Genomic DNA, 23,386 nt, shown 5'->3' on the forward strand with positions numbered 1-23,386 from the left:
ATATCACAGAGGTTAAATTTTCTCATTATCCTACTTTGTTTTCACTCTCACTATAAAGCTTCCAACCTGTTTTTCTGTAACTACCAGAACAAAGTATCAGTCACACAGTGTTCATCAATTAGCATTAATTCAAAGTATTTAAAAGGTTTTTTTGAAGGAGTTGCAGTGCATTTTAAAAGGCTTTTTTTGAGGGGTTGCAGACATTGTAGAATAATGTCTTCTACATAATTGCAATTGATACATAGATTTTTTTGTTTGTGAGGTGGAATAACATTGATATGTCAAATAAAAGCATTTATATAAAATTGATTTAAAGAAATGTATTATATAAGTAGACAAAAATAAATAAATAAATTAGAGAGAGATAACTTCATTAACCTGAATCTCTGACTTTAGAAGAGACCTAGATAGAGTCAAAATAATTCCTAAGAATTGGAAAGTAATTCACTAAAATGAGAACAGACAAAACCCTGACTCTTTTTTAATCTGAGGTTAAACAGGAGTTGAGATGAATGGGGAAGAAAGTATCACAAAGGGCAGCAATGAAAATAATGAAATCTCAATTCAGAATCCTCATCTGAGCAGAAAGCAACATGCAAATACCAGGTTAATGAACATCCAGTGTGTCTTTCTGAGCATTTGAGCTTGTAAAAAATATTATGTATTTAAAAGAAACACATTTAATCAATAATAGATTAAAACAACATCCTACATTCTGAGCTGTTATAATGTAATGAATGGTGTTAACAGAGATAAAAGGAAATGTGAAAAGTCAGGTGAGGAGAAAATATTGTCATAAAACAACATTTTGAACATGACTTAGTAAGGAAATCTATACAAAATCTGAAGACACAATGGATGAAATAAAGAATACCAGGCAACCAGTAAACAGATGGTTCAAGTAACAATAGCAAAGTTCTGGGAAAGTTGAGGAGTGCTAAATTAACTAACCAGTGTGATTCTCAGGCTAATGGTTTAACATGTTTGAAAGTCTCGTCGCATGTATCTTAGAATTAAGATATTATTACATAATTCAGAAATTTGATGAAGAATATAAAATACCCAGTGATATATATGTTCATAACACACTTCTTTTTAACACTCATTTTTGTTTGAATAAGTCGTTTAGCTGTCAAAGAAACTGTCACGCCTACATAAAAGTTTAACAAAAAGAAAAAATCCCACATAATTTTAACAAGTGCAATCACATAAGTATCAATTTCAACAATATGGCGATGAAAAACTTTCAATTATTTTTGAAATTTTGGTTGGTTATTTTAAGGCAATTTTAACCCATATTAATTGTCTGATTTTCCTGGCATCACGAAAAAAATTCTCCAAAATTACCATATTTCTTCATTTTGAAAATATCTTTGCTGTTCATTATGCTGTCAACATAAGAACAGGCCCTCTCATATTTAACTTATATTCCCCAGAATATACTTAAATTTTCTCTTGTTTTATTAAAACATTGCATGTTACAAATTTCTTTTTATTGATCTAGATGAAACTAGTCTATGTTAAAATGGCAGATGCTTTAAATGTAGAATTACTCATACTTATGGATATTCAAGCTGAAATTTGGTCTTATCTTAAAAGTAACAAGGGAAAATGCACACACGTAATGATGAGGCGCAATGAAATGCATTGCCAACTCGAGAATGCTTTAATTCTGTTATTAAACAGAATTTTCCTTTTAAATGATACATGATTATAATTAAATATGCTGTGACATTAGTATAGTAATTAAATTATCACATTACAAGAGAAGTAATAGCTTTTAGTAAGAAACTATATCAAACAAACCTACAGCATTGAATCAAGCTAGCACATGGCTGTGGGACAGTACCCAAACCAGTGCCACAGACATCAGACCTGAGTGGCTGTCAGGTGAGTTCTAGGATGCATCTAGAAAATTCCTCCCCCAGATACTTACTCTGTCAATTTGTTCCTTGTATAAAAAATCTGAAGTTAAATACAGAGAATAAAAACCAGTAATTCAAACATATCTGTAAAATATTTTGGAAAATCAATACATCTTAAATTTTTCACAAGTTTACAAGGGAAGCAGGATTAAAATATTCACTAAAATTATCATTAATGAAAGAAGTGTGTCTTTATCCCTCAGGAAATCACAGTTAGGTCCTGGGTACCATCTCTTTATACCTATGCCTGAAGAAAATTTGGTTGGGAAGGACAGAATATAAACTACAGTAACTAAGCAAAAATGAATGTCTTTGAAAGCTCTAAGTAATTATATTCCCAAAGGTGTTTGTAAACATACCCAAAGCAAAGACTGTCAAGCCACTGTCCAGGGTAATGTCCCTGTTCCTCTGGCTGTTTGCTTTCCAAATTTATCTTATCTTGCCTCAGAGAGTATTCACTTGGCGGCTCACATGCTGTAGACAAGGCATTTCAGAAAACTCTGCTCTGTCTTCATCCAGTTTTCTGAAGGCTGGGAGGGAAACTAAAGTAGCTTTCAGGAAAACCTGAGATGAGATAGGACAAAGAGAACCAGTCCTGTGCATTCCAAGAATCAAACGCGTGGACAATCAAGGTCCTACTGTGTAGCTGGTGGCTCAAACGGTTAAGAATCCACCTGCAATGCGGGAGATCTGAGTTCAGTCCCTGAGCTGAGAAGATCCTCTGGAGGAGGGCATGCAACCCGGGTCACAAAGAGTCGGACACGACCAAGCGACTTCACTAGGTCACCTAGACATTTAAGAGATGTCTGAGATCAGAATCCTGACTTAAGAATTTTCTTCAAAATTCCTGAAGATCCAAGATTCTTGTCTAAATTAAGGAAACACCTGAATGTACCAAAAAAGATTTTAGTTTAAGCCCTACTTGTCAGCTGGCTATACATGTTTGTTAGTCTAATCACTTTTATTTCTCCATAGAATGAAAACCTGATGGAGGGAAAATAAGACAGATTTACCTAGTTTGACTAATGGAAGACACCATCAAAATACATTATTAGCATGATGAGAGTGAGGACTAACAAAATGCATCCCAGGAGCATCCATTTCTTCAGCTATATACTTCTTAAGCTCATAACATTTCACAGAATGGGAGATATTCCATGTTGGACATTTAGAAGAAACATCAGTTTTATATACTCATGAAGGTTGTTTAAATAAAGTGATAAATATGGTCATAGAAATGCATTTATTAAAATGAGAAGAATTGCTCATTTTTCAAGACTTTTAATTACCTGCAATAAGGTACTAAGTTTTACTTACAATTTCTGTAAGTGTAGTATAAGTAGGATAATTATATTCAATACATTGTTTTAGATGCAGGATTTGTTAATGTAAAAAAATTATACAACACTTGTAAAACCTTTGGCATTGCTTTTTTGAAATTACTGCAGTGGAAACCTCAAAAAAAAAAAAAAAAAAAAAAGGAAGTGTTTTAAGAAAGCTCTATGAGAGCTGTCTCACCCAAGATTATCTGTTTCCTGAAAGAGGTCAGAAAAGCCAATCATGCTGTCCTCACAACTTTCCCTGAAAAAAGTTCTGAAATACACACGTCATGTCAGGGAATACAAAGGACAGAACGTTCCCGAATGTCAGAGCTGGAACAGACCCAAAGGGCATCTGATCCACTCCCCTTGTGGGCAGTCTCAGTCAAGTGACAGAGGGAGGGTGGCTGAGGGGGCTTCACTCTTCAGGGTTGCAGATCTGAATGACAGCACACGCTCCTTCCGTATCTGTTGCACTTGTCAACATCAACCATTGTGTGGATAAAATACATCTGGCCCAGGGCAGGACAGCCAGATGCTCACTCTCCTGCAGAGTGTTTATCTCGGCCCCACACTTTCCTCATGGCATTTTTCGTGTCTGCGTTTCTCAGGGTGGAGATGAGAGGGTTGAACATGGGGGCAATCATGGTGTAAAACAGGGCAAAGGCCTTGTCGTTCCTAACAGAATCAGCCGTGGGGACATAGGTGAAGATGAGGGGCAAGAAGAACTTGAAGACCACAGTGATGTGTGAACCACAGGTGGGGAGGGCTTTGTGGGGCCTCTGATGAGCCAGTCCTCAGGGTGGCCAGGATGATGATGTAAGAAATCACCAAGGCAACAAAGGTCAAAATGGACAACCCCCTGTGGTGGTAATGATTGCAGTCACCCGCAGTCTAGTGTCCGTGCAGGCCAGCTTCAGCAAAGGGAATGCATCTCAGAAATAGTGGTCTATTTGATTGGGGCCACAGGAAGGAAGTCCAGTGATAACACTTGCATGAGAATGGCTAAAGGCTCCCACAGCAGAAGCCATCACAAGGACAGAGCACACCTGTCTGTTCATGAGGACCATGCAGTGAAGAGCTCTGCAGATGGCGGCATAGCGGTCATAGGCCATGGCCACCAAGATGAAGAGCTCAGTGGCTCCAAAGAAGTGGGCACAGAACATCTGGGCCATGCAGCTGGTGTAGGGGATGGCCTTCTGCTGGGCCAGCAAGTCAGTGATCAATTTGGGTGCCACCGTGGAGGTGGAGCAGACCCCCATCAAGGAAAAATAGCTGAGGAAAAGTATGTGGGCTGTTCACCGAGGCACCTGCCCCTGATGGTGAGAAGAATGAGCAGATTCCCTGAAAGGATCGCAATACAGCAAAGTAAAAACAGCACAAAGCCGGCAACTTCCGCATTCTCATCAGTAAAGAGCCCCAGGAGGGTAAATTCTGTGACATTTTCATGTCCCTTTGCTTCTGTGGGTTTGATCGTTTAGAAGGGCAAGTTAGTATCCCTGAAACACGCAACTTTTTCAACTTATTTATGTATTTCTAAATTCACTCATCTAGTCAATAAATATATATTGATGTTTCCAAATGATACAAACACTATAACTGCTGCTAAGGGTACCGCAGTATACGGAATACACACATCTCACCCGCACATAAAGTTTATTAGAGAAGACATACAGTGAGAACAATAGCAAAAGGTAATCGACTTATTGAGGTGGATCCAAGGAGAATGCAGAGTCTGCATCTCCCCACCGTAGGGAGCCTAGATGACAGTGGTGGGGATGTCGACACCCAAGCAGATGGGAGGAACCTCTGAGTGACTGGAGAATATTAACTCGAGTGAGGTCTCCCGGAGGTCCACATTTCAACACCAAGACCTGGCTCTACCCAACTCTCTGCAAACCCCAGTGCTGGAAACCTTGGGCCAAATAATCAGTAAGACAGGAACACAGTCCCAATCAAAAAAAGGTGGAAAAAAAAAAAAAGGCAAGGAAAAAAAAAATATTACAGACAAAGAAGCAAGGTAAAAACCTGCAAAACCAAATATATGAAGAGAAAATATATTCTTATATTTTTTAAACTACATGAGAAAAAAATTTAGAGTAATGACAGTAAAAATGATCCAAAATTATTTAAAAAAAAACAACAGAGTGCAAACAAAGATTGAGAAAATACAAGAAATGTTCAATAAAAACATAGAAGGACTAAGGAAAACGTGGAGATGAATGGCACAATAACTGAGATGAAAAGAATCAATAGCAAAATAACTGAGGCTTAAAAAAGGAATAACTGAGCTGGAAGATAGAATGGTGGAAATGACTACTGAGGAGCAGGATAAACACAAAATGAAAAAAAAATTGAAGACAATCTCAGAGAACTCTGAGATAACAGTAAACGCACTAGCATTCAAATTTTAGGGGTCTCAGGAAGAAGAAGGAAAAAAGAAAGAGCCTGGAAGATATTTGAAAAGATGATACTTGAAAACTTCTTTAATGTGGGAAAGGAAATGGCCACTCAAGTCTAGGAAGCTCTGACAGTTCCTCCCAGACAGGATAAACCGTAGGAGAAACACACCAAAAAAATATTAGTCAAAGTAATAAAAAGCAAACACAAAGAAAAAATATTAAAACTGAAAGGGAAAAGCAAAAAAACAGTGTACAAGAAACCCCCATAAGGCTATCAGCTGATTTTTCAGCAGAAACTCTGCAGGCCAGAAGGGAGTGATAAGATCTATTTAAAGTGATGAAAGAGAAAATTCTACAAACAACATTACTTTGCCCAGCAAGGATCTTAGATTTGACAGAGAAATCAAAAGCTTTATTGACAAGCAAAAGCTAAGAGAATTCTGCAACACCAAACTAGCTAGCATCTGTGTCATAGCACAGATGACTTATTTACTGTAGCAGATGTGATTAATAAAAACTGAAGGATTAATCCTTGAAATTCTCAGATTCTAAAAAAAAAAAGGATATGTATAGAAAGGGTCTAGAGCTCATTAAGAATTCACAAGTTTCCATTTCCACACTGATATTTTTCTCAAGATAGAGAATATAAACTTCTGGGTACAATGAAAGTAAAACACATTTTGTGCTCATAATAAAATTATTAACTTGTAAATAGAAATAGAAGCTCCAAATAAACAAAAATACTCGTATTGAATTTTCTGTATGGATGAAAATGCAAATAAGAAATCAGACAAATCATAAAATTTCTTAATGGCCATGTAATTAGAGACTTCAGTGGTAATGAATGGTGAAAGATGGTATCTATCTCCACTGGATACATTTAATTTTCATCCAAATATCTTAGTCTTTCTTAAGTTACTCTACTTTCTATATTGTTTTAAAACTCACTAAAACAATTCATATATGTGGTATAACTATGTTTCAAAGCGTAAATACCCTCCCCTGGATTAGAATGCTCTTTATTCAATTAACACTTATTTATAAATTCTCTATCATTGACTACATGTACACTTTTCTTTTTTTCTTCCATTTATTTTTATTAGTTGGGGGCTAATTACTTTACAATATTGTAGTGGTTTTTGCCATACATTGACATGAATCAGCCATGGATTTACATGTGTTCCCCGTCGTGAACCCCCTCCCACCTCCCTCCCCATCCCATCCCTCCGGGTCTTCCCAGTGCACCAGATTTCCTTAAAGCTCCATAAATACATCTTCCTTAATTTTCAGCTTTTATGCTATAATCATAATAAACTAATATTTAAACATACTGTTATAATTGGTATGATTCAAGAGAAAACTTAATAGATCCCTCAAAATGGAATAATTTTAATAGCAAAAAGCTTTTGTTGTTGCTTTAACACACAGAATGTTAATATGAGGTAAACCCCAACAGTCAGAAACTCCCTTAGGAAAAAATACTACAAAAGGGTGAATTTTCTCATAATGTTCTGTCACTTTTCTAGAACATTTAGGCAAATATACAAAAAAAAAAAAAAAAAAAGATTTTAACTGTAACAACAGAAAAAGAAGACAGCTTTCCTAGATTAAATATTTTGTCTTTATAATATGTACATACTCTTATTATTTGAGCCTCATGATTTTTGCAGAAGTTAGTAAGAACAACCAAGTTGAAGGTCCATGATCAGACAGTTGATCACAGTATCTAAGAAATAAACTCTTTGAGACAAAAATATGTCAGGCTGTAGATAAAAGCATAGAGTGTAATGTTAAACAGAGGAATCCAGAAGTCAACACAAGGGAGGAAAAGAGTAGATCAAAACCACAGTGATATTAGACAGACAAGAGAGGCAGAGACAGCAGTGAATAGCTAAGACCATGATCTTATATGACTGTGTTTATCTGATGCTGCCGCTTCTACAAATATTTGACTCAATGCTAACTAGCACGTGTGGTCACATTGCCTATTTTATTAAAGGAAGTCATCTTCACGCTCTGAGTTAGGGTTATATTAACTCCAAAATAAGAGGATATTATTGTCTATGGGCTTCTTTAAGATCAATCCAAACTCTGAAGAAAACTTTGAAACTTCCATTCATCTTTTGTCATCTGAGACCAACTTCTTGCTCCATAACTTCCACATGGCATTTTTCACTTCTGCATTCCTGAGAGTATAAATCAGAGGGTTGATCAAAGGTGTCCCAATTGTATAAAACACAGCTATCATCTTATCCATGGAGAAGGTGGTAGCCGGGCGAGTGTATATAAATATGCAAGGACCAAAGAACAAGATGACCACGATGATGTGGGAGATGCAGGTGGAGAGGGCTTTTTTCCTCCCTTCAGCGCTGTGGTTTCTCAGACAGTGCAAGATGATCACATAGGATAACACCAGCATGAGAAAACTCACTGTACAGATGGCCCCGCTGTTGGACACCAAGAGGAAGTTGGTTACATAGGTGTCTGTACAGGCAAGTTTCAACAAAGGCTGCAAGTCACAGAAGTAGTGATCAATTACATTGGGACCGCAGAAAGGCAGACTCAAGACTAGAAAAATCTGAGCTGACGAATGCACGCAGGACCCCAACCAGGCCAGGGATATTAGCACACCACAGACTCGATGAGTCATGATGGTCGTGTAGTGTAGAGGCTTAGAGATGGCCACATAGCAGTCAACAGCCATGAGGACAAGGATGAAGATCTCCAGGCAGCCAAAGAAATGGAATGTAAAGACTTGGATCATGCACTCACTGAATGAGATAGTGGCATTCTTCAAAAGGGCATCAGCAATCATCCTAGGAGCTATGCATGTAGAGAAGCAGGCATCAGATAAGGATAAATGGAAAAGGAAGAAATACACTGGACTCCCAAGTGCCCTGCTGGTCTTGATGGTAACAATAATCAGAAAGTTCCCCAACAAGGTCCCCAAATAGAAAATCAAGAAAGTGGCAAACACTATTTTCTTCCTAACAGGATCTTGTGTCAACCCAAGCAGAATAAACTCAGTCACGTTATTATTCAGTTGCATGATTTCATCAGTGAGGGGAAGGTGTGAGTGCTAAATGCTTAATCTGCAATAAATAGAAAAGAATTAATTTGTGATGTGATGTGTGATTTTTAGGAATATTTTAAGTGAGATAAATATTCCTCATCATAGACAGTTTAGTTGTGGTTTCTTAACAAGTCACCTCAACACTTAATTTGCAATGACAAATTCACGGGGTCATTATGAGTCCCATATAAGATTGTGAAAAGTAGAATTTTCTGTAGCACTCTTCAAATGCAACTGTTTGTTAATTTTACATGATTCTCATTAATTTTGCTCAATGAATATTAAGTTAAGAAATACAGTTCCATTTTACTAACTTAATTACTTTCCATGTTCATTTAATTGGGGTGGGGGGAGGAAGCATGTTTGGAGAGTGTATCAGCTGGCATTTTGGATATATTTTACTGCTTATGGAAGTTCATAACGTAAATGCAAAAATAACAGCACACTCCCATACCCTAAATATGTCTCCATATATCAATGGTATATATATACATATATATATATATATATATACATATAATGCTTTTTATACTTACTTATAGAAATGTCTATAATATGATCCACTTCACTGTGCATTCCCTTCCATATGTGGCAGCCTGAAAAGAGAAAAATAAAGCACTTTCAATTATAACGTCCTTATTTTGAAACAACTTTATGATATTCACTACTTGACATACACTAATGGAGAGAAGTGAATGTTCTTCAATGGTTGATAATATCACAAATATTTGCAATCCCTCTTTTCTTTTTTCTCATTTCTGGAAACACCCTTCAAAACATGCAAAGTTCCAGAACTTACTTGTAAATACAAGGGGTGTTCACTCAATAGTTTATATGTTTAAGCTTTAAGAGCTTTGCTTAAGCATTTTAGAACTGAGGTCCTTTGAAGAGATGTCAGCAGGTAGTTCTCTTCGGGTCTAATCATGGTTGTAATCCCCAGTATAATTTGGTTTATCTGGGTACCCGGAATCTCCACATTATTGTAATAGAACAAATATTCAGAAGAGAGAGAGGAACATATAATTTTAGTCAAGAGGAGCAGCAGATAGTCAGTAACTGCCTGTATTCAAATTGCTTTCTGTCTTTGCAAAATCAATGATTATTCAACTTTGAAACGTCATTTCCTTCAATGAAAAGTTAGTATTTTTTCATGTGTGGAAAGAAATATTATCACTGACTTCACTTCATAGAACAGAATCTTTCCTCTAGGTTTTTATTGTTAATATGATGCTGAAAAGAACACCATTTGCAGGCAAATATATAAACTGAGTGTGACAGATTTAAATATAATTTGGAAAACGTCCCCCACTGTATCCTTCCTCAGTCCCACCCGTATCTTCAGCGCATCATCGTGAAAACTGTGAGCCAGCAAAACACAAACTTACGAACCAAACAGACAATGATTCCTGTTTATTGCTTTTCTCCCCCTCAATAGATTTTCTTCTCCTCAAAGTAGTTGAATCACATATTATCTTCCTGCAAATAAAAATCCCTGCTGTAAAATGTCAAAGCTATTTAATATTTCTGGTATTTTAGAAAATAGTCTCTTTAGACCGTGCAATCTTTGACAAAGATCTTAAATGGTCAAGGAACTGTGTCTTGGGATTTCGGTCAGTGCAATAAACTCATCCTTTCCTTATGCATCTGGATGAGTGATCCATCATGAAGGATTTGTACTTGAAAATATGGCCTGTGATTGTGGCCACTCTTTTGAGTGTATGGCTTTTGTTTTGTATCTTATCAATCTCTTTAAATTGTCTATTTCTAGAACAATTTTATTTATACATTAGGACATACACTTGTAAGATAAATTAAGAATCATAAATACATGTGCTTTTTAGCATTATAAATACATGTGTGTGTGTGTTAGTCACTCAGTCATGGTTGACGCTTTGCAAGTCCATGGACGGGCGCCTCTGTCCATGGAATTTTCCAGTCAAGAATACTGCAGTGGGTTGTCATACCCTTCTCTGGAGGATCTTCCCAACCTAATGATCAAACCCGGGTCTCCTGCCTTGCAGGCAGATTCTTTACCATCTGAGCCACCAGGGAAGCCCATAAATACACATGATTAATCATTAACTTGCAAATAATTGTGAGTTTTTATCAAATATTCACTCAATAGTGTATTCAGTAGTCTCCTTCCTTCCTTAATTGTAATTTTATTTCTAGTTATGCTGTCTCGAAACTCAGGACCCAACTCCCAAGAGCACCTATGGCTGATTCATGTTGAGGTTTGACAGAAAACAACACAATTTTGTAAAGCAATTATCCTTCAATTAAAAAAATAAACTAATTAAAAAAAGAAAAATAATCTCTTCTGAAAGCCATCAGCAATCGCTTTGAGATGAAGGAAATTCTCCAGTTCTCTAAGAGTTTCTTTTACAGCTTATCTTATACTATCACATATTATACTTAAAATCAAAATTGTCTGAGCTTCCTTTAGCTTCTTTCATAGATGTAGAGTTTTTGAAGCCTTCAGGATTTTGCTGTCCCCAAATCCAAACCTGATGCCTTGCACAATGTACATGCTTAATAAGTTTTTTTTTTAATTTTTTAATTTATTTTTATTAGTTGGAGGCTAATTGCTTTACAATATTGTAGTGGGTTTTGTCATACACTGACGTGGATCAGCCATGGATTTAAATGTATTCCCCATCCCGATCCCCCCTCCCACTTCCCTCTCTACCCAATCCTTCTGAGTCTTCCCAGTGCACTAGGCCCGAGCACTTGTCTCATGCATCCAACCTGGTCTGGTGATATGTTTCACTATAGATAATATACATATTTCGATGCTGTTGTACATGCTTAACAAGTGTTTTTAAGTGAACCTTCTTAGTTACTTCTTGTAATAATCATCTGATTGTTTTAGTACTATTCTGATTAAAAACACATTCATATTATTAATTTACTGTTGCCATCTGTATAGTATGTATGGTATGGTAAACAGATAAATGTGCTTCCAACTTATATATTTGAAAAAACAAAATGGAATAAATTTTAAATAATTTAATCAGCTCCACAACCCAGAGTAAAACATGTTGTACTCAGAACAGGACCATTTGGCCATGTAAGATTTTAGGACTTTGGCATGCCTAAGATGATCATTGTGAGTTTTCTACACTTTTTACATGAATCCTTGACCCTTCAAGAATGCAAGGACAGCCTTGATATTCTTCCTATCCTTCTAGCATCAATGAGTATTTTTCTATATGTTTTTCTGTATGACCATATGTTGACTTTTCCCAGGAGTGTTGACATCTTAAATCAGATCCTCAAAGGTATCTGACACAAAAATGAATTGTAATAATCGAGTGACAAAACTGCACTGATAAAACAGCATTATCTTCTACTAACTACTGTACTTTAACTCTTCAAACAAGTTTGGTCAATTTTAGAACAGCTAAATTTCCCGAAACATTAATAAAGAGATAGCATTTTGAGCTGGGCGCTAAAAGAGATGAGCTGAAAGAAAATCACACAGAAAACGTGATGAACAAAAGAGAGTGAAACACAAGGTGTCATGTTGATCCTTCTACCTGACAGGGTTGTGTGTGCTTAATCGTTCAGTTGTGTCCGACTCTTTGCGACCCCGTGGACTGCAGCCCGCCAGCCTCCTCTGTCCACGGGATTCTCCAGACAGGAAATTGAAGTAAGTTGCCATGCCCTCCTCCAAGGGGTCTTCCCAAACCAGGAATCGAACCTCCGCCTCCCACATTGCAGGCAGATTCTTTACCGTCTGAGCCCCCAGAGAAGCCCTTCTACCTGACAAATCTGTTTTATTGCAGAAGCCACAGTGAAAACTTTGGTTTCCTTGGGACTCTCTTAAACTATACCACCCTCTCTGATTTGTTTCTCTTTCACCTCTATCTTTAGGAAAATCTCTATATTCATTTAATTTCTATGAAAAATGTACCTTTCTCTGTGGGAAGGTGAACAGATCTACCCAAGGTTCTTTATCCCTCAAAAGCCTAAATTAGAGAAAGATGGAAATTTCCCCCCACATATATGGCACATTACCCTTCACCTTCATTATGCAATTATTAACTTTCATTTTGTTATGTTTCCTCTGAATCTTCCATCAGGTATAGTTATTCGCTGTTTCAAAATAAATCCAGATGCATATCAACTACAAGTTATATTCTTAAAATATCATTTTAGAAACATGCAAAGAGTAATACTTTTAATCTGTGATATACAGCATTCTATTTAAAGCTGTCTCTTGGATGTGGAGTGGCTGGCATTCTCCAAGAAGTTTATGTCACAGTTATTACCTGTATTAGTTTCTATTTCCTTCTTCAAGGGAAAAAGCCATATGGAAATACATTGTTTAAATTTGTTAAATTATTCTGCATGATGCCTTTCTCAGTGCAATCAAGTAAGTAATCTCTTACCTGTTAGAACCCTCTAAATTAGTGTCAAAGCTTTTCATCCTTTTTTCAAAACAGCTTTCTCATGGAATGCTGAGAAAAAATAAACCCTTCTGCATTCTAAAGGGAATATTTTAAGACATAATGACGTTAGGTATTAGCATCACAGAGAGTAGTATTCCCTAAAGTTTCCCTTCCTTTGTTCATGACAAACATCCCCAATGTTGTAATAGGTTTAACTTTTGGTTTGTCCACTTAGCCAATAGAAATTACCCTCCTTATACTCAGGAACCAAGTATGGAAAAGGGTTTGAAGGCATTAGGTGCCTCGGGCTGACCAAAGTTACCAGAGAAAAAGAAGAAAGTTCAAATGGATGGCAGGGATAGAGGAGAGGAAGGAAACAACACTGACTTTAGTTGAAACAAAACAAAACAAAAACAGCGACTCACAAAGGAGCTACTCTGCTCCACCCAGTGCTCTAGGGGGCCCCTTTGTTCTTATTCGCTATCCCTTGTAAACTACCTGTAATTACAATCTAGGGAAGGCACCAGGGTGCTTGAAACAAGATTTTATTTTGTGTGCTAGAGCTTTCCTTCACCAAGAAACCACAGATTTGCAACAAGTAGTCTGAGGATTAAAATGTATATGAACACTGAGCAGAAATCTTATCTTTTTCTAATTCATTTCCATTTGTTTTGATAACTAATAAAGAGACACTTATTAAGGAAAACATCTTATTAAAATAATTTTTCTTCACTATTGAGAAAAGTCACTTTTTTTTCCTAATAGAATTGCCAAAATTGTAGACTGGGATATCCTGCCTAATTTTACCATAATGGAGACAGCGTAATTAAAAATGAAGTCAACAAAAAAGGAAGCAGATCCAACCAATAGAAGATACCCATTTTTATAATAAATTTTCAGCTGTAGAATTCACCCATTTCCAAAAAATTTTACCATCTTTCATTTATTCATTTTATATTATTGCTTTTTTGTGCATGTACACTTGCTCAGGTGTGTCTACTCAGACATGTCTGATTCTTTGCAACCTCTGTGGACTGTAGCCTGCCAGACTCTTCTGTCCACAGAATTTTCCAAGCAAGAATACTAGAGTGGGTTGCCATTTCTTACTCCATACTGCTTTTTGGAATTTATGTAAATAATAAAATGAATTCTAGTAAACTTACTACCATCTCAAGAACTAAAATATTACCCATAATTAAACATTTTAAACACTTCCCTATCTGCTGTCCACCTCTTCTTAAAAGTAACAAATATTTTAATTTTGTCCTAAAAATAAAATATTTTTATCTATATATATTTTCCCTGGCTTTGCATTTTATAGAACTTAACATCCTATATGCAGAATTCTTGGAATTGCTTTTATTTTTTTCATCCAGCACTACTGTATTTCATTTTGGTTGTTGAATTTAGCTGTAAATTCATTTCCATGGCTATATCACACTCCATTATGAGATTATTTCAGAATGTGTTTATTCAATATCCAGTCAATAGATATTTGACTACTATGAACAGTAATTATGAACATAAAAATATGTTTCCGAGGAGTGTAACTGATAGGTTTCAGGATGTGCCAGTATTCAGATTTACAAAATAATATCATAAATTTCAATAAGGAGTAAGGAGAACTAATCTAGTTATGTGCCAAAAAAGAAGACAAATAGAGTATTTGTGAACAGAGACGAAGACTTTCACAAGATTAGCAAAGAATTAAACAAAAGTATGTTCTCTTTTGTTGTCGTTGCTTCAATTAAGAACAGGGATAAAATTATAATCCTCAAAACAACCTGAGTTCATAGCTTTTAATGAAAGTTTACAAATGTCAATTCTTAACCTCTTTTTCCTTATCATTTGTAAGACAATTTTTTCAACACTAATGTGGACCAGAGTCCTGTGAAGGAAAGAAAATTTCTTTGAGGCAGAAAGACTTATTCTTATTTATTAAATATTATTAAACTATGTGATCTGTACAATTAGATTAGAGGTTTATGATGTTTCTATCAATATGGAAAATATTAATAAAGTATTTCCATACTCCTGCATACATAACTCGGTTAAAGACCACATTTAAAATTTAGGAGAAGAGGCATTATAATGAAGATCTTTATTAGAGTGTTGCATGATATCATAGTTCTTTGTTCAAATGAATATGGCCTGGGTTCAAAACCCTAACCAAGTAGAATAATATATTCTGTTGTTTAAATGATGAGATGTATCATATTTACTTTCCCATCGATTTGTTAAAGAGCTCTATAAATAGATTAACTTCCAGGACGTTGAGTCCTAAGTAAACCCAGTACCTGGTACCATATAATGGCAGGCACTGTCTGCAAGGACTTTAACCTATGACAGATTCCGTACACTGAGTGAAGAACTCAGAAAGATAGATTACCTTTATTCTATCACAAGAATCAGAAATTCAACATGAGTTGGTGGGAGGGAGGTGAATAGGTGAAGTGTACAGGATCTTTAAGGCAGTGCAAACACTCTTTATGACACTATTGATATAATGATGGATGCATATCATTATACTTTTCTCCAAATTCATGAAACATAAAACAACAGGAGAGAACCCTAAGGTAAACTATGGACTTTGGGTTAATATGTGTCAATGTAAGTTCATCATTTGTAATAAATTTGGAACAAATGAACTCTAGGAGAAGTTGATAATGGGAGATACTACATATGTGTAGGGGTAGGGGTACATGAGAAACCTGTATGATCCTTTCAACTAAACTGTGAACCTAAAACTGCTCTAAAAAAAAAAAGCCATTATTAAATTTAATCCAATGTATTTACTCCCTGATGTAGAGACTTCTACATGAAAATGCCAGGTGTTTCTCTAGAGTGTAATTGCTTGGAGTCATGAGCTACACTGAGGCAAGGACTATGACATATTCTTTAGATCCGCCTTACTTAGAGATGCCTTGGGGCTCCAGCTCCTGCCTTTGGCTCATGAAGCAGGTCAGGAAAAGTGCATTCTCTGAGGTTACGGCAAACCGTGGTCACTGCCCCCTTCCAATGCAGTCCCTCGGTGTCCATGGATGATGCAGTGCTTTAATTATCCAGAACACTGGGTGCCAAAACTTTATCCACACTAATGGACACTTTGGTTTATCAACTCTCCAATGACAACTTCTTTTAGCAACAGTGGTTTCTTGGAAAAAAGCTTTAGAGCTGAATTTTACTATCAAGCTACTGAAAATGGCTCCCGTAGCAGGCTGCAATTCCCCCAACATAATAAAAGGTTCTCTGAAGACATTACATCAGCCACCTTGAATGGTGCCTCTGTCTCTAGCACCCTGCACAGTCAGGGATGGAGACCAAGGCCCCTTTCCTTTCTCCCCATCTGTAAGCTCATGCCAACTCTCTGCTTTCACGCAGCACATCTTCCTATATCACTCTTCTCCCACTTCCTGTCACTCAGGGCATGGGCCCAGAGCCGTCTTCATGTTCAAGACATGGTGTCCCTTTGTGAAGTGTTCTTTGTCTACGTACATGGCACCTAAGGGTGCCTCTTCAATGTGTAGCCAATTATTTCTCATATTTGAGTGTCTTTCAAAAGATTGTTAAATAGGGACTTTATGAACTTCAGTTTCATGCTTGGTCTTCAGCCAAAATTATTTATCACCTTAAAATTCAGCATTTGAAAGGTAGAAGAGCTAAATGCCTACATTAGTGCCATTTGTGACCTCTCTGCCCCTCTGGGACATGACAGCATAATTTACTGCCACGTACAATCTCCATAGTGATGCGTCCACAACCTAGTCACAGGATTCAGATTTATGTTAATACACACATATGTGCACTCAGTCTGTCAGGCATGTCCGACTCTGCCCCCATGGACTCCAGTCCTCCAGACTCCTCTGTCCATGGAATTCTTCAGGCAAAAATCCTAGAGTGAGCTGCCATGTCCTACCTCAGGGGTTCTCCTGACCCAGGGATCACAACCAGGTCTCCTTTCTCCTTCATAAGCAGGCAGATTCTTTAACACTGTGCTCCCAGGAAGCACTAAGAGAACATTTACTCTCAATATTGGTGAATATTTTAGGAGTGACTCGGAGACAATATCTCCTCATTCAATATCTCCGGGTTCTTCATAAACACGCACACACACACAGAAAATCCTTTAAAATATATGACATTTATCTCTAAAAATTTGCTTTTTGTTTGGTTTGGAGATTTTTATATAATGATGATCATTGGAAGGGGTGTCTGTGAATTCTTCTAATGAGATATTGGAAAATAACTACCAGAATTGGGCAGGAAGAGGAGAAAGAAAAGTTAGGATATAGGATAGATCAGGTTAAAAATGCATGGCCTTTAACAGGGAAGGATAATAAGTTCTTCTTGGAACGAACTGAGGGTGGCAGATGCTCTTGGTACAACATCTGGTGCCTACAAATATTTTGAGAATCATCTTTCTGCATTGTTTCTCACCAGGGCATTCTGTAACAGAAATTAGCCTGGTGTTCCCAGCTACTGAAATGTGACTGAAGAACTGACAGTTGCCAAATTTTCCATTCTTGCTGTGGGGTGTTGGAGAGGGATGCTGGCCCATTTGAGTATGTAGGGAGACCACTGTAATATCAGTGGTGTGCGGTAAAGTTAACTCAACATGGGTGATCATCTGAACCAGAACTGAGGAACATTTTGTGGTGACCCAGGCTTCTGGGAACATGTGATGAGAACTCCTTCCCCCAACTGGGTCATAAAAATCCATAGAGAAGCGTGCCCTCAGATTCGAATGGCTTTTGAATAGATTTGAAGTCTTCTGGAGTTGACTTTTGGTCATTTTGATGTTATCCCAGGCAAACTCTAACCTCATGGCCTGCAAGTTCAATATATTTTGGCATTTCTAAAAATTAGCGTAAAAACTAATTATTGAATGTCACTATTATATTCTAGAATCCTTAACTCCACTTAGGGAACAGAGAAAACTGAAAGGAATGACTAGGACTGACTCAGGTTTGAGTGGATTATATTGTGACCTGGGTCTTTGCTAGATCATCATGCTTTGTGATCTTAATTAATGAGCAATATATTATTCAGAAATTATAGTTTTAGATGTATTTCATTAACTTAATATATATAAGTAAGGCACTGAATTACTGAAGAATCATCATAACATTTGAGAAGAGCATAGAAAGAAGAAGCTACTTCATATTTATTTGAAGATAAAGCAGGGTTGTATGGTATATTGTAATATACTTAGTACCATAATTGGTAAATGATAAAATCACAATGCAATGACCAGAGGAGAAATATTGATGTTTGAGGGCACTGATTCTGGAGTCAGAAAATATGGTCCACATTCTGGCTTCACCGCTCACTTGCTGTACAACCTTGGCTATGTTGCCTCAAGTCTGTGAGAATCAGTTCTCTCATTTGTAAAATAGAGTCAGTATGGCATTATCCTAGTGCCTGGAGAAGGTAGATGCTGACAATCAATAATAAGAGTAAAAGGGAGAAATGTATTTCACATGGAAACACTGTTTTAAAAGAGAAGGAAAAATAAAAAGCCTAAGAAGAACATAGCATTAATGAAGTAGCTCTCTTTTAAGCTCTTTATTTAGCAGGTTATTAAGAGCCAAATGCTGGATGATGAATAAATGGAAAAAGAAAAAGACACAAAAAACACAACAGACAAACAAAAAACCCATAAGTTCCCTGAGATCCTGGAAAGACTTGAAGTCAAATAATCACTGGTTATAAATCAGGTGCTGCTTTTTCAGGTCTTCTAACTCATAGCTAGAGCTCATATCAGCAGCTGACACATGGGAAATCAAAGCAATGTGACGGAATTCCTTCTTCTGGGCATTACGCGGTACCCAGAGCTGCGGAAAATACCCTCTGTCGTGTTTCTAATCATGTCCCTGTCCACCGTTTTGGGAAACCTCCTCATTGTGGTAACCATGGTTACGAGTCAGCGTCTGAGATCACCCATGTATTTTTCCTTACCTCCTTGTCCCTTTTGGATGTCACCTACTCTTCCATCATTGCCCCCAAGTTGACTGTGGACTCCCTCTCTGAGAGCACTGCCATCTCCCTGGAAGGCTGCATGGCCCAGCTCTTCGCTGAGCACTTCATCTGTGGAGTGGGCATCCTCCTCGTCACCGTGATGGCCTGTGACCGCTCCGTAGCCATCTGTAAGCCTCTTCACCATGTGACCATCATGAGGCCTCGGATGTGCTGCCTGTTGCTGGGAGGGGCCTGGGTGGGGGATTTTTCCATGCCGCAGTGCAGCTTCTCGTCATGTATCAAATACCCTTCTGTGGTCCCAATACAATAGCCCACTTTATATGTGATTTCTTCCCACTGTTGAAACTGGCCTGCATAGACACCCCCACCCCGGGCCTCTTAGTCATCCTCAACAGCCGGGTGATGTGTGTGGCCATCTTCCTCATCCTCATCACTTCCTATGTGGTCACCCTCTGCTCCCTGAAGTCCTGCAGCTCTGAAGGGTGGTGTAAAGCCCTCTCCACCTGTGGCTCCCACCTCACTGTGGTCATCACGCTCTTTGTGCCTTCTTTGTTTCTGTATGTTAGACCTGTGGCCACCTACCCCATAGACAAGGTGATGGCCGAGTCTGATTCCATCAACACGCCCATGTTAAATCCCTTGATCTACACCCCAAGGATTATGGAGGTGAAAAGTGCCATGACAAAACTGTGGATGAAACTGGGGAGTTTCATTGGCAAGTGACTGTCATGCTCAGAATATTATGTGTGTCCGTTAAAGAGAACTCTGTTCTTTCAGAAATGTGGGGGAAATTATTAGTTGGAGGCTAATTACTTTACAATATTGTAGGGGTTTTTGCCATACATTGACATGAATCAGCCATGGATCCACATGTGTTCCCCATCCCGATCCCCCTTCCCACCTCCCTCCCCACCTCATCCCTCTGGGTTTTCCCAATGCACCAGCCCTGAGCACTTGTCTTATGCATCCAACAAGACTTCAACTGAACAAAATATTGTTGCAATCAATCAATGATGTGTGTATCAGTAACTCATTGCTTTTTATGGCTGAGAAAGATTTAATTTTATATTTTTATTTCACCTTATCTTTCTCTTTGGGGCTTCCCAGGTGGCTCAGACAGTAAAGCATCTGCCTGCAACGGGGGAGAGGCAGGTTCGATCTCTGGCTTGGGACGATTCCCTGTAGAAGGAAATGGCAACCCACTCCAGCACTCTTTCCTGGAAAATTCCATGGACGGAGGAGCCTGGAAGTCTACAGTCCATGGGGTCACAAAGAGTCAGACATGACTGGGTGACTTTCTTTCTTTCTATCCTTCTCTTTATTAATATATATTAGGATTAGTGCAGTCTCTTATCTATTATCTACCAAGCACTTAAGAACATAATAGTTCAAAGCTTTGGAAAACATACTATTTCTCCAGGATATTTGGCTAAAAATAAAATTGTTGGAATATATGCTAAGTGTATGTTTACTTTATGCTAACCATCTCAAACATTATCCAAAGTGGATGCACCATTTTACACTCCCATCAAAAATTAAAACTGAATTCATAGCAGACATTTTCTGACCACACACTGCTACTCACCTGGTTCAGACTATCGTAGTCTCTTTTTGAGATTATTACGGCATTCCCCACAACATCCCTGTGTCTATTCTTAATGCTCAAAAGGCATTCAGAGTTATCTTGTCAAGTGATGTCATACCATGCCGCTAAACGAGAGGCAGTGTGTTCATTAATGATATCTGTATAGCTTCCTGGGGTAAACAGAAGAGGACTTGTGGGCATTAATATGTAGCTTAATAAAACATGAACATATAGAATAAGTTAAATAAAAGTGCAAATAAAATATTTTAAATATGGTAAAGAGAAGTTGCGCTTGCTGCTGGCTACTTAGTCACTAAACTGTGCCCGACTCTTTGTGACCCCGTGGACTGTGGCCCACCAGGCTCCTCTGTCCATGGGATTTCCCAGGTTAGAACACCAGAGCAGGTTGCCTTCTCCAGGGGACCTTCCCCACCAAGGGATTGAACCTGTGTCTCCTGCTTGGCAGGCAGATTTTTTACCACTGAACCTCCTGGGTAAATAAACTTTTAAAAAAGCTACTTTTAGAAAAACTTTAAGTTCACAGAAAACTGTGCAATAAATACTGACAGTTCACAAATACCCTTTCCGTATCCATCTCAATTTCCCAGGTTTCTGACATCTTGCATCTGTGTGGTATATTTGCTAAAACTGATGACCAAAATGGATACATGCTTAATAAAGGACATAATTTTCAATTTTATAATGTAGTTTTATGAGTTTTGACACAGCACATTGTATCATTTATCCACCATCACAATATTAAACATAATTATTTCCCTTCCCTAAAACTGGTCTGGGCTCTCCCATTCACGGCATTATTCTCCTTTGGAATTCCAAGAAACCACTATAGATTTCTGCTTGCAAAGTATTTTCCTTTTCAAGAAAGGAAATTCATAATTCACATATATGGTAGAAATAATTCTCTCTCAAGTCTAAATAATTTTTGGTGGTCCCATGCATTGCAAAAATCTACTAATATTTTGAAATTCACTAATATATGCTTTTGAACTGCAGTGGTGGAGAAGACTCTTGAAAGTCCCTTGGACTGCAAGGAGATCCAACCAGTCCATCCTCAAGTAAATCAGTCCTGAATATTCACTGGAAGGACTAATGCTGAATCTGAAACTCCAATACTCTGGCCACCTGATGAAAGAGCTGACTCATTTGAAAAGACCCTGATGCTGGGAAAGATTGAGGGCAGGAGAAGGGGACAACAGAGGATGAGATGGTTAGAAGTCATCACTGACTCAGTGCTCAGCTCAACAGAATCTTGTGTACCTCTTGGTGGAAGCATTTCTCTCTTTGTAACTAAAGCCTCTAAGCAAACAGAACATAGGTTAATAGGAACAGGAAGCACAAATTTTGCTAATAGCTAACTGCAGTGAATAGTAGAGACTGTTACTTCCATTTTCAACCTTTGTGATTTGGGAAGCAAGGAGTTTCATGTTTTTTGCCCATTCAAGCAAGTGTGTATATATACCTCTTCCTCAAATTCTCTTGTCACCAATCTTGCAACTATACCCCTCGCCCCCACAAGCCTCTGACCACTCAGACAAATCATAGACCAAAACTATAAATGAGTATATGTTGTACATTTGTACATTTCTCCTTCCAAGTAAAGTAATCAACTAGATGCACGGCTTGAATGCACCCATTGTGACGGTTTCCCTTCACTACTGAGCTTCAGGCATTTTCAGGATGAGGTTGCCTTTCTGCAGCTTCCAATTTTGGAGATCATTGCAGAACTATCCCTTTAGAAGTCTGAAGTCTTATATTCCTCAGTCAGTTGACCCCATGAATCCATAGATGCAGGCAGGGGGAGAGAATGGAATGCAGTGGGAGGGGGACCATGAGCATTTTTGCCACTTCTCTCTGGAACTTTGCCTTCCGGTCCTACTTGGGCCAGATCATGTATGTATCACTTCATTTGATGATGGAGTACTGCTGTGCACACCCCACTTTATGACTTTGATGGGTTAGATGATAGATACCAAGTGCATGACAGAAACTTAGGTTGCATAGTGACTTGGTGGCCCTTGATGAAGCATTCAGGTTCCTTTAAGAACCACTAGCAGGCTACAGAGCTTTTTCATAAAAAGGGGAGTGGTTATCTTTTGAGGATGGCAAGAATTTTTTCCCCAAATCCTGTGTCTCACTGAAATTCACATATGGAGGGCAGACATTTCCAACATTCTTATCTGCCACTGACACATCAAGAATCATAGATCTACTGGAACATTTGTCATAAGTGGAAGAGAAGCTTATGCAACGGCCCAAACTTTTGCAGAATCTTTTCTATTTCAGGCACCCACTTCAAGCTAACAGTATTATGAATAATTTATAAATCAGCCAGATTAATACTCCAAAATGAAAGAGATGTTGACTCCCAAATCCAATGAGGTCCCAGGGACACTATACACCATCTTTGGTTATAGGAGAAGCCAGATGGAACAAATGATCCTTCAGAATCTTAAAGGGATAGCTTGAAACGCCCCATGCTACTGGGTCTCTAGAAATTTCACTGACCTTGAGTCTCCTAATTTTAGCTGAACTTGTATTACCCTGTAACACAGGAAATATTTTACCAAACCTCTAAAGCAATTTCTATCGAGTTCTGCCCCAAGGACACAGAAGCAGAGCCCAGAACTGAGGTCACCTCCGAAGCTGGCTGAGCCCCATTGTAACTGTTGCTGAAAACCCCCCTGATCA

General features: G+C 37.9%; 1 protein-coding gene and 2 pseudogenes across 1 annotated transcript; 1 reads left to right on the plus strand and 2 right to left on the minus strand.

Annotated features, from left to right (window-relative positions):
* Window positions 1-3,783: 3,783 nt before the first annotated feature.
* On the minus strand, window positions 3,784-7,653 carry LOC136175440 (olfactory receptor 4P4-like; annotated as a pseudogene).
* A 109-nt stretch (window positions 7,654-7,762) lies between these two features.
* LOC136175043 (olfactory receptor 4C16-like) lies at window positions 7,763-8,695 on the minus strand. Its single transcript, XM_065945354.1, has one exon. The coding sequence runs from the start codon at window positions 8,693-8,695 to the stop codon at window positions 7,763-7,765; it is 933 nt and encodes a 310-aa protein (XP_065801426.1).
* Window positions 8,696-18,887: 10,192 nt separating this feature from the next.
* On the plus strand, window positions 18,888-19,815 carry LOC136175441 (olfactory receptor 4C6-like; annotated as a pseudogene).
* The last annotated feature ends 3,571 nt before the right edge of the window (window positions 19,816-23,386 follow it).

Source organism: Muntiacus reevesi, chromosome 9 (genome assembly GCF_963930625.1).
Source record: "Muntiacus reevesi chromosome 9, mMunRee1.1, whole genome shotgun sequence".
Taxonomy (NCBI): Eukaryota; Metazoa; Chordata; class Mammalia; order Artiodactyla; family Cervidae; genus Muntiacus; species Muntiacus reevesi.

Bases quoted from the DNA above. Each gene is read 5' to 3' on its own strand.
- LOC136175043 (XM_065945354.1), bottom strand. From the start codon at position 8,695: ATGCAACTGAATAATAACGTGACTGAGTTTATTCTGCTTGGGTTGACA.